At 38.3% G+C, this 12678-nt stretch overlaps 1 protein-coding gene across 4 annotated transcripts in view; it reads right to left on the bottom strand.

The window, feature by feature from the left end:
- The window catches only part of RPS6KC1 (ribosomal protein S6 kinase C1), an 87261-nt gene extending 79270 nt beyond the window's left edge, over positions 1-7991 (bottom strand). For 3 of the 4 annotated variants that reach the window (XM_026844963.1, XM_026844965.1, XM_026844964.1), the window contains exons 1-3: positions 7953-7991; positions 6965-7074; positions 3441-3561 (exon numbers count right to left, since the gene is read on the bottom strand). In XM_026844963.1, the coding sequence (XP_026700764.1) occupies positions 3441-3561; positions 6965-7039 (196 nt within the window). In that variant the 5' untranslated portion in view covers positions 7040-7074; positions 7953-7991. The remainder of the gene's footprint in view (positions 1-3440; positions 3562-6964; positions 7075-7952) is intronic. The other variant, XM_026844966.1, reaches the window with a different exon arrangement.
- Positions 7992-12678: the final 4687 nt, after the last annotated feature.

Genomic DNA, 12678 nt, shown 5'->3' with positions numbered 1-12678 from the left:
TGCTAAAACACATTAAAATCACGACACAGGGGGAAAAAACGTGCAAAAACATGCAATAAATGCATGCCAAAAAATGCAAAACATACTCTGGGGGCTAAAACATGTTAAAGTGAGACAGAAAAATGTGGGAAAATATGCTCTAGATGCATGCCCAACACTGTTAAAACTGCCAGAAGTGCTTCACACAAAAAACCTGCAAAAAATCAGCACTAGATGCATGCCAAAACACACTAAACACTGGTGGGATGCTAAAACATGCACAACACAAGGAAACATGCAAAAATATGTATGACAATAAACACACATGGAAAACAGGCACAACACATGGAAAACATGTACAAATACACACAAAAGCATGCACTACATGCATGCCAAAAAACACCAAGCATGCTGAACCAATATGGGAAAAACACAAAAAAGCACATAGTAGCCAGATGAAAAAAAAAAAAAAAAAGCCAAATCCATGCTGGATGATAAAAACACTTAAAAGCATCTCATAGACGCACATCAGAAATACATCATCATCCTCTATGTTAAAAACCCACCAAAACATATTAGAAATAATGTGGCAATGGAAAACAACACTGCAGCAATGCCTCAGAAACAAGAAAAACATTCCAAAAAAAAGTTCAAAAACCATGGGGGGCCCCCCCCACTAAAATAACTTGTAACCACCACAGAAAGGCCTTAATAACCCCAAAACACCTCAGACACTGAAAGTCTGCCAAAAACACCTTAGAAACTGAGAAGCCTGCCCAAAACCACATCAAAAAAAGAGCAAGTGATAAACTCATGCTAAAAAAAAAAAAAATGGTAAATGTGTTGGAAGCTTAAAAACCCATTAAAATGCCCCATAATTGCACACAGTAGATGCATGCTAAACCACCACTAAATATACTGGACACACACCAAAAAAAAAAAAAAATCTTAAAAATCCATTGAAACTATGCACACAAAAAAGTCACCGAAGAAATCCTGGACAGAAATAGTATCATAGCCATGCCCTGGGAACCAAAATCACACCTAAAAATGCACCAAATCCACACCAGAAACCTTGCCAAGAAAAGAAAGCATGTTAGCTGCATGACAAAAAATGCCAAACATGCTAGGCACTAAGCACCACGCAAAGTCCATAGAAAAAAACCCAACTAAACATAGGCTGGATGCTTAAGAAAAAAAACAGAAAAATCAACTTGTAAACTCCATGGAAATGCCATAGTAACCCCAAAAAAACCTCACAAACAAAAAAAATCCCACCAAAAACAGCTTAAGAAAAAAAAAGCCTGACCAAAAAAAAAAAACCCCACCACACATCAAAAAGAGCATGTGGTAAATTCCTGCCAAAAAAATACCAAACATGTTGGATGCTTAAAAAAATGTTGAAATTCCCAATAATTGCATGTAGTAGATGCACGTAAAGAAACACCAAACACATGTTGGATACTTAAAAAAAAATCCACACTAAAAAGCAGCACCAAACTCGTTTCACACAGTTAGCAATGCCTTAGAAACGCTCACAAAGCACACAGTAGGTATGTGCCAAAAAAATGTCAAACATGCTGGACACATGAAAAAAATGCTGTAACATGCTTTAAAAAACCACTCAAAATCATGTGGTATATGCATGAAAAAAAGCTACACCTAAGAAATACTGGACACCAAAAAAAAAAACAAAAAAAAACAAAAAACCCCACACCATGGCAATGCCTTAGGAAACAAAATCCACTCCAAGAAAAGCACAGAATTCACACCAGAAACCTTGCCAAAGAAGAGAACGCATAGTAGATGCTTGTCAAAAAACGCCAAACATTGGATGCTCCAAACCACACAAGGTACATACAAAAAAAAAAAAAAACACCACACAAAAAAAGAAAAAACAATCAATTGGTTGGATGCTTAAAAAAAACAGAACATACTAAAACAACTTGTAAACACCATGGAAGTGCCTTAGTAACCCCAAAAACACGTTAGAAACTGGGAAGTCTGTCAAAAAAACACACGCAAGGAAGAGCACATGGTAGATGCACATCAAAAAAGCACCAAACACATTTCTGAATGTCAGCAGTGCTACAGAAATGCCTTAGAAACACTCAAAAAGTGGTAGATGAATGCCAAAAAAAGGCCAAAGGTGTCAGACACTTAAAAACCTGCAAAAAAGTATGTGGCGTATGCACACCAGAAAAACCCCAAATAAATCCCAGATACAAGGAACACTATAGTCATGTCTTAAGAACCATAAAATACAACACAGTGCCTGAAATCCACATCAGAAACCTTGCCAAAAAAAAAAACCCACAACATGTAGGGATGCATGCCAAAAAACACCAAGCACCATGCTAGGTACATACCAGAAAAAAGCATAAGCACAGGCTGCATGCTTTAAAAAAAAAAAAAAAAACTAGAACAACTCATAAATTCCATGGAAATGCCTTAGTAGCCCAAAAAGCACATGAGAAACCAAAAAGTTCACCCAAAACCAAACTAAACCAAGACTGCATGGTGGATGCATGCGAAGAAATGTTAAACACTTCTTGGACACCTAAAAAAATGCCTCGGAAACAAAAAAAAAAAGCCTCAAAAGCACATAGCAGATGCACATCAAAAAGCAGCAAACATGTTGGATGCAATAAAAAAAAAATGTTGAAAAACACTTAAAAAACGGCTGGATATTGTACAATGTATATATGTATGCCAAAAGAGCAACAGTTTATGCTGAATATAAAGAACATGCACTAAAAAAAAGTAAACACCCACCACTTATTTTATAAAGACACCAGACTGCTAAAATAAAGTGTGGTAGGTGGAGTTCTATATGGAGTCATACTGCTTCACTGAAAATCCACCTATCGCTCATTCATGATGACATATACATGAGGATTAATTTAAGACCTTTGGCTTTTAAGAGCTGATTACTTTTTGCCATGAATTTCTCATGTAGAGTCATAATTCTCTTATGGGTTGTTTTGGTGAAATAGTTAACTCCTACCCATAAAACTGATCACAAAAGCCTAGCTGGATAAAATTGATAATTGCAATCAAATTTCTAAAATGAAAAATTCTTTTCTGCAACATCCACTTGATACTTTACTATAACGTATCACCAAAAATCAGACAGCTCATATACAAAAATCTTTGTTCACTGTTCAAGTGCTGTTCACAAAGCCAATATAGACTTTATGCTCCTGAAAACAGGGAATGTATGTTGTAAAGATATAGAACATATATCAATAAATATTTGAGCTAATATCTCTTACATGGAAGGAAGGATATAAATACCTGTGTTAATATAATACCAGCACACCTACAAGTAAGACACAACAAACCAAAAAGCTGAGTAGGAAAAGCGCACAGAAAAGTTTCATGCAGCTGCAAAACAAGATGTATTTATAGATACTGAGTTATCAAAGAATTTCACAACGTCAGGAAGAAGTTATGCTTACCAAATACTATCGCTTTGGCAAAAGGTGGAAAGAGTTCTGTATGTCTGCATAGGTTTTTATGAATTTGCCAGAGATCTTTGTGCAGTTTCTTAAAGTCACTGTATCTCTTCCAAACGACTATCTGAAGCAGAGAAAGGGGAGAGAAATAAAAGTGAGGTTCATTGTTCACATAGTATCACACCACAAATACGTTTTTTAAGCAAATCAGACAGCTACCTTCAGCAACAATGTTTAACAAAAATATACAATCTGAACTGTCAACTGTAACAACTGTAAAAAAAATGGTCATTATCGGTCCCCAACCTCCACTTTAGTTAACAAGACTACAGTGCATAGAAAAAAATACTAAATAAAAGAAGGAAACAGAGAGTGCAAAGGCAGAACTGTTTCGGTCACACTGAGATCCAGAGCTACACAGGGAACCAGTAAGAGAGAAAAAAAATGCCTAACGGTAGTGTTGCACCATCCAATGCTCAATAGCATGCTGTGCTTGGCACAGCTGCAGGTATGGGGAACAGGCACAACAGCAAGAGAAAATGAAGAAAGAGAAATCAATACAAGTAAGGGATTCTTAAGGACAACACAGTAAGCATCCAGGACTAAAAACCAGCTCACTATTTATGGAAAATGCTGATCAGGTGTAAGTGGAAGCCCCCATTTTAAATGGTTTATTACTAATAACCCTGATCAAAAATTGAGCATGTCCTTTTTGTAATAATCTAGACAAAACCTCCAACTTCAGGAATACAGAGAGCACTGTTTTTTCCCGATTCATCCTTTCCAGAAAGTAGTAGTCATCTCCCAAGTGGGTATCTACCTTATCATTCCTCCATCCCATTCTTTTTATTATTTCAATTCAAGGAAGGAGGAAAACCCCACAGGAAAATTAGGCCAAGGAAGGAACTGAGCAACAAAATTTACACTGACTGCTAACAGGTTTGTATCAGGATGGAAAAAATGAACACAAACATTTTATATCTTGGCCTCATTTTTGGTCAGACTCACTAAATGATCATAATAAACCCCAACACTAATATAAAGTGTTAAAGTAGAACAGGGAACCAAAAAAGAGTGAGAGAAGCTACAATACATTCAGCAGTTGAATCCAGTGTTCCATCAGTTGTGTCTCAATTAGCTTAATACAACTATCTACCATTTAAAAGAGTCCAAACATTTCTGGCTGATTTAACAGGACACCTTCTCATGAGCAATCATAACTGAAAAACTACTTTTTGCAAGCAAACCACATTTAGACCTAAGTAAAAGGTTTTGGAGGGTTGTGTTGTCATTGCTGCTGCTTTGTTGGAGTTTTGGAGTGTTGGGGTTTTTTTTAAACACTAACGTCAGAAGCCTTCTAAATTTCAGCAGATACAAGTCGTACCTACAGAACAATGCAGATATAAGGTAACAGGACTGTTAACAGTACATATGCAAAGCTTTAATATGGCTACACACCATCCACCTTATAGACTTAGCCATACTGAAACTAGCAGTCCTGCTTCAGCCCTGCCTACTGTTCATTTCCAGGTCTCAATTACAACTAGTACTTGGTACTCCAGTTGTGTATGGAGTTCACCAGACAAGAAAAAAAAAAATCTGAATAATTTTTCAGTGCTGTACTTCCATCTAATCCAATATCCAGAAAGTGAATGATTAGCACTTCTTTGTGTGTCTGTGTGTGTGTGTGTGTGCGCACGCACAGAACATAAAATTCCTTCAGATGGTGAAATCTTGAAACATTACTGTACTGTCAATACTTGTAGACAATGTGAAAAGCCAACAGAAAAAATAAGAGCATGAGAATCTGTTTCACTAAAAAAGTATCATTTTTTACTGCTGCAAGTGATCTCCCGATAGCCAAGAGAAAAAAAAAATCTCCATAAATAGCTTCCACAGCAAAAGCAGTCAAGGTCATCCTAAAACCTTTCACAAGCTCATGGAAACCATGTCTTTGCATGCATGCAGCTCAGCAAAGTTAGCAAAGTTCCCACTCTAACATTCTCATTAGAAATCAGATTTGGAGGAAGGACATATTGTACTTTGAGGCCCAACGAAGCACAGCAAGTATATCATAAAACATATGTTAGACTTGTAATGCAATAAGGTGCTTGTCATGGCTAGAGCCAGTAGATCTCTATTAACTCATGCAACTCATCTGTATCACAATGTACAATACTTTCTCCTCTGTGAATAAGTAAGATCAAAAAAACCCACAAGACTACTCTAGCTACAACTGCCTCACATGCCATGTGGCCACCATCAATCCGCAGAAGCACAGAAATTAAGTCCACTAGACTTTCTGTATCTATTAACTCCTCCACACACAACTTCACATTAACTTCTTTCATCCTTTTGAGAAGAAAGCCCTTACAAGGTTATCTTCCTTCCTGCCCCAGCAACAACAGTTGAGGTTATCTTGAACTGTAGTTGGCTGCAGTGAGCGAGATGCTGTATTAAAGGCTTGTATCCCAAAGGGCAATTAAAAGAGGTGACAGAACACTGGCACGCAGAGTTGAGGTCATAGTACAGAGTCTTATTATGTACAGTTGTACATATGTAATGTATGTATTACATCACAGTAGCGATGTTAAAAGAGACTTCTGAATGAGTAGGCAGGCACACCTAAGTGGTCATGTACAGGTGCAGGAATGGGGTTGCATGAGACAGATCGTAAAGCAAGAGGGTGGTTGTGTGCACCAAAATTTTGGCTACTGAACTTATAACTGAGTATTATGCAAAACTGAGGGAAATTTACTTTCAGTGGGAACAGGTTAGGAGCATATTCTTTTTCTTTCAAAGACTGTCCACAATTCTTCTTCTATCATAGGAAGCCAGTATAACAGAAAATCTGCAAACATATGTGGGTTTCAGACTACAACTAACCCTCATGGCAACTACCATATAGGATATTCCTTTTACTAACTAGGTACTTTCAGATGCTTGCTTGTAACAGAATCACACCAAATCTAACATTCTATCACATAAAAAATAATTGATTTGATAAAACGAAGGGTGGAAAAGGGCAATCAGCAACAAGTTCATAGCACATTTATATCTTCTTGTGGACTAGATTTTGTTGAATCCTGCATGGCTAACCTACAGCCACAGATCAAAGCAATGACCAAAGCAATGACTGAAAGATATGGTTTTGCTATTGTTTCAAAACTACTTAAAGTATATTCATGCAATACTCTAGCTGAAAGACACTTACAATATATTTTTCTGATTAATGGCTCATCAACAGCTGCTATAAAGTGTTTTTCCCACAAACGAAGATTAAGGTAATGGCAGTATGTGCTCATGAATAGGTTCAATTCAGGAGCCTCCCTGGAAAAGGTGAACATCGAGCTACAAACTACAGTAATGCAATTCTAAAACTAGATCCATGAAATTCACTGATTCTGATAGGCTGTTTTAATCTTATAGAGATTTTAAAAATGCAAAAAGCATGAATACTCATGTTTATCTGATTCTCAAGATTTCAAAGAAGGATGCAACAAAGGGGTGTATTAGCCAATTCTCACCTCTGCCAAGCCACTAATCAGTAACTCATGTTTGACCAGAGATGCAATGAATTCATTTATGGGCTCTTCTTTCATCAACTATCCAGGTTCTCCTCAACTGTAGTAAGAGACTGCACCAGAAATTGAACATATGCATATGTTACACAATGTCTGAAAAGCCATAAGGTTGTGCTTTTGAAGGACGATTTTGCATGTACATACTATAATAGTATCAATGTCAAGTCATCAGTCCAGAAGAAATCAAGAGGGAAAAGCAGGTTTTTAAATCTAAAAAAAAAAACAAACCACAACAACCAAACCCACAGACACGTGATGTATTTTTTTGTCTCGATACAATGGTTCCTGACAGTCTTTTGAGGTATTAAAGAGGCACAAGAATACGGCAGACCCTTATTCACAGCCTTTTTTGGAAGAGGCAAAGAATAAGCAATTTTAAAGTTTTATCAAAGCATATCACTGGAAAATATTTAAGGAGCCTCAGAAAGAGAGAGGCATAATATATGACTTGCAGTCTAATCTCTCTCAACCACTCCTACGCTCCTCCATTTTCTCTCTTAACTAATAGACAGTAATGATGTAGGCTTTTCAGTGAAGTATTGGTTAAAGAGGAAAAGAGTACCTACAGCTGAGACCTAAGACTTGGATTGTGGACTGATCTCTAATTTTACCAGTAGGAGTTAAGTAACCATCAATTTGCCAATTCCAGCCCTGAGAAGAGCTTGCAAAGTTATCAAAGCAGTTTTGTCATCAAAAGACACTTTACTCTCTAAGACTTTGTTTCAAGTCACGATTCATCACTGAGGGCAGAATTGCAACATGTTATGCTGGCTACTGTTTTCAGCTATGAAAGCTGAAGACAAATGGAAACATACAAAAAACGGTTTGCTCAATTACAATGACAAAACACAGAAATTGCTAAATTACATCAAAGATATCAAAAAGGCATAGTGTGATACACAAAGACATTTGCACAAGTTTAAACTGTTACCTCCTGGACATCCTCTGGATTTTTTCTGGAAACAATCTGAAAAGCAAAACAAAAAACTATGTAAGTGCTTGGATTTTCAGTTTGGAAGTTAAAGAGTAACATACAATGATTTCTTGCTGAAGAGAAAAATCTGGAAAAAGGCAAACGGTTGCATATTCTTCTGCACTCAGAAATGTTTTCATTTAGTTGTAGAGAAGTCTAATATCCAAATACAACACAGTGTGGTATTTTAGCAGCAGAGTCAATCGCTGTGATTAGAAATAAAGACGTACATTCCAGGCAAAATGGCACAGAAGGCATCTCACAAAACAAAGCTACATAGAGCACATCCCCCATCATCTTTCCCATCTCTTCCTATTAATTCATAGAAGGGCCACATTACTCCCAATAAGCGGAGCTAATTAAGGTTACTTGGCTTAATACAAGCTGCACACAACCTCACTGTGAATGTGGGGTTTTGCATTTACTAAGACAGTATTTCCACTTACAGCCATCGATGCGCACACCACACCCGTCTGACTCTATTCTTGTGTATTTGTTTCTCCTTAAACACTCTTTGTCTAATTAATTATAAATGACATTGTCCAGAGGAAAACTGCCATGAAAATGAGGCTTGGCTACACACCATAAAGAAGCCTGTATTTTGTCAGGATTTTTTTCTTTAAATAAATATTGATCACAAAAGCCTTTGTAATCCAAATTCTGTATTGGACTTATAAACAGCAGTAAGAGCATATCCACACAAACAAACAAATCAAATAAAGACATCTTTAATTCATATCTGCAGTTATCTTGTGTGTCAGTATATCCTTCATTATAACTCAGCCAAAGCTGTTTAACAAAATAATTAGCCTATTGTTAGCTAAACCAAAATAGGGCATTTGCAATCCAAACTGAGACTCTCCACACACTGACACACCCCAGAATAATTAATGCTGTGAATAGGTGATACATATAGGCAAAAGCAAGAGTCCACGCTCCTTGCACCCCAGGGACTAAAACATCATCCCACTGTACCACAAGCACCACACTGCTGTTGCTCTAAGATAGAAGTCACTGAATCTACACTTTCCTCTCGCTAAACAACAATAACATACCCCTCTGTACTCCCCACAAACTAGCTCTCTTCCACCCTTTCATTTTTCAAGAATCCTTGTCAAAGCCTCTCAGATTTCATAACATCAGTTTACTACACAGCCCAATCACTGTAATCTTTCAAACATTTTGGAGGACACATACAACAGAGAAGTTTTACCTTCTCTAGCAACCTCCCACAAGACCTAAAACATTTTCCTTCACAAGTCTAAGTTCTTTCTCTCACCTTGCACATCAAAGTCCTCTTCTTCCAGCGTAGTCTACATTGACAAAACCTTCCTCAACTTTTCCTCACTCTTGAGTAATCTAACATTTGGCAACTTTACCAAATTTTAACCTTGGCAGCTGTTGCTCCTTCATTCATTACCAGGCAGTTCATATGTACAACTGGTGAAATATTTCTAACCTTCTTTTCTAATAGCTGGCATACTTGATGTAAGGAGCCTGTAGAGCTGGGGGAAGAAGATATCATAGGCATGGCTACACATCACAGAACACCAAAGGGCACACACCAACTGCTTTGCTTTGCGGTTCACCTTTAGTTAAAGCCCTGCAACAGTTTTGGCAGCTAGGTAAGTTACCAGATGGGCAGAAGGAGACCCAGAGAGATGAGTAATTACCCAGCCAGTTAGTTAGAATCTGGAATAAAACCCAGAGGCCCTGTTTCACACTCGTTCTAATGTTACATCGCCTTCTATATCTACCAGCCATGCCAACTTTAAGTCACTATGTAATAATTTATGTGTTGTCCTACTTTGTTCTTCATATCCTTTTCTGAAGGTCAACCTCAGAAGAGGTCTGCCCCTTCAATCCAACTCACAATCAACCTCGAGACTTGGCAAAGATGATCCAATCCCTCAGTTTTTCAGTGCACTTTTTTAATCCTCCCCCAAGGATCAATGCAGTCAGATCCTTCTGCAAATCTGTAACACCAGTAACTTTAATCTATTTTTAAAAATATCATTAGGATACCCACCAATGAGCTAAGCAATACATAATTACTGCATTAAGCTCTGAAAATGGAGATCCTACAAGGATCCTCACCAAAGTATTTCAGATTATCCTGTTCCTTGACTGACCTGCTGATATCCAATATAACTCATTAGAAATTTAATTATCTTTACTAATTGTAATCTTCTATGTTATATGAACTTTTATTAGTGGCCTATATTTTCTGACACTTCTTGTATCACAACTTGTTGATATCTCTTTCTGTTCTTTAGACTTTAGAAATGGATATAAAAAAGCCAATATTCATTTAATCTTGTCAGCACTTAAAATTATTTCACAGTTTACAAGTAAATAAAACATGTATTCTCTGGTATACAGACAAAACCTTTAAGGAAAATCCGCAATAAGGATAGACCACCTTAGCACTCAGAAGAGACTGCAGGGATAGTTGTGCCTTTGGGAACATGTTTAGGACACACTAAACAAGTGCTTTCTCATCCATGATTATTAATCTATTGTTACATTAGAACAGAAAGTTCCCTCAATTTCATTTCACCAAGGATTCACTCATACACCACTGAAAGGAACCTGAAATCTCCACCAGCACATACTAACTACCCTAGATCTCAGCCAGAAGGTTATGCAACACAATGGGAAGATCCACCTCATTTTTTTCCTGGCGGTCCCCCAAAGTTGCTGAGCATCAGATCAGCAAATACAGCTGTAGTGCTATGATATCAGCCAGATCACTGCAGGAACAGGAGGGAAGAATAGGAGGAAAGAAAAAGGGAGGGTAATAGATATGTACATTGAATTATTTTTAAATCCTTTTGTTCAGCTTCTAACTCCCCAAATCCTCACTTCAAGTACTACATAACAGATTATCAGATAGAGCCCTACTCAAACAAAAGTTATTTATACTTCTACATTTGCAAGTCCAAAGCATCCCTTGCTGCATGAAATATTTTTTCACTTTGAGGATTTTAGGTATCAAAACACACTGAATAACAAATAAACTCTGGTTAGCTCAGTTTAATTCGGACAGCTCACAGACTGATCAGCTCCTTGCTCTGTACTAAATCACGTGCAGCCGGCACACCACCTGATTCTGCACTGCCTTACTTCGAAAAGTACCAGAGCATCTACAACTTATGGGACATGAAGAAAGGGTGCCATTTCTCAATAGTTAACCACAACTTGCTTTTCAACAATTCTGCATAAACCAAAACATCACAGAGCATTTTAACTGTCTTTAGCCAGTAAGAACAAAGTCACCACAGTAAAATAAGCAGAAGCCTTGGCTCATTCCTATTACTTGCTATTGCACTGACACAACTTTTTAAAACACACATAGACTTAACCTATCATGAGCTCCTACAGAAACATGTGATTGCACTCCTTTCCTCCTTGCCTCTATCTGAGGAAAGGTATTTTAGATTAAAACATCATAGGGAAAAACAACTTTTTTTTTTTAAGACTCCATTTTATTGGACTAAACATGTTTTAAGCACATCCCATATTTGTGTTCGGTGGATTTGTATACATATATTTGACAAAAAATAATTTAAAAAAAAATTAATTTCACAAGGCACACAAAGTGTTTATAGTCGAACAACCTGAGCACCACAATATACATACACATACTGAATGCTGTATTCTTTGAATGAAGGGAAGGTTGTGTGTAAACATACATTGCTCTCATGGGCAGAAGACCTACAACTGCAGTAACTACAAGATCACAGGTCATTTAAATAAACCCTGTACCTCTATGACACTTTCTGAAGCTCTCAATATATCCCACCACACATGTGACCTGAACTCCCACCCCTTTCCCACTCTCTACATTTACTCACTGCCCTCCCTTTTTGGCTTAAATAGGGAAGTGTAGAAGAAAAGAAAGCAAGAAAATTCCCTAGGGGAACAGAAGGAGCTTTTAACAAAACCAGCACCAAGCTAGCTTTCCCAATACCCAGTTCTGCTTCAACTCTCCTCCTTCTCCTACTAGGCCTCTCTTAATTACATAGACGCACTTCTGCCCAAACGAAGTTGAACCCTAGGCACCCACAGCCCTTAAGAAAGCAGCTGTTCAACTCAAACAGCCCTGCACTTCTAGCGCAGGCGTGCTGTACCTACATACTCTGCTCCCTCATTATTCCTCCAGAGCTGACTGCTCTGTGGGGCAGGCAGCAAGACAGAGCAATTCACCTGTAACGTATCCGAGAGATCTAGGGGAGAAGAGGGGGGAAAAAATAAAGCCGAGTTGTTTGGTTTTAAGCTATTCTCCTACGCCCTGCAACAAACAGGAGAGAAATTTACAGTTAAATGTAAAGCGCGTTTGAGGCAATCACAGCGTCAAGTGAAGCTACAAGTTTGCAGGATGCGACCGAGGCTCAGCTCGGGAGAGGCCGCCGTACCCGAGCCTTTCCCTCCCTCCCTCCCATGTCCCTGAGAGGGGTCTCCACGTCGCGACGGGCCCGATCCGCGCAGGACGCTCCGGGATGCCCACGGGCAGCCCAGCCGCAGGCTCTATTCCGCGCACAGCGGCGGCTTTAAGGACCACCCAAGAGGCAGGCCGGGCCCGGGGAGCTGAGGAGGCTGGATGCCCTCAGTACAATTGGTCTTGCTATTAAAGACTGAGGCAAAGAAGTCATTAAGCACCTCAGCCTTTTCCTCATCACTT

The sequence above is a fragment of the Athene cunicularia genome (assembly GCF_003259725.1).
Source record: "Athene cunicularia isolate RWA chromosome 3 unlocalized genomic scaffold, athCun1 chr3_part1, whole genome shotgun sequence".
In the NCBI taxonomy this organism is placed as follows: Eukaryota; Metazoa; Chordata; class Aves; order Strigiformes; family Strigidae; genus Athene; species Athene cunicularia.
This window is presented reverse-complemented; position numbering and strand designations above follow the sequence as displayed.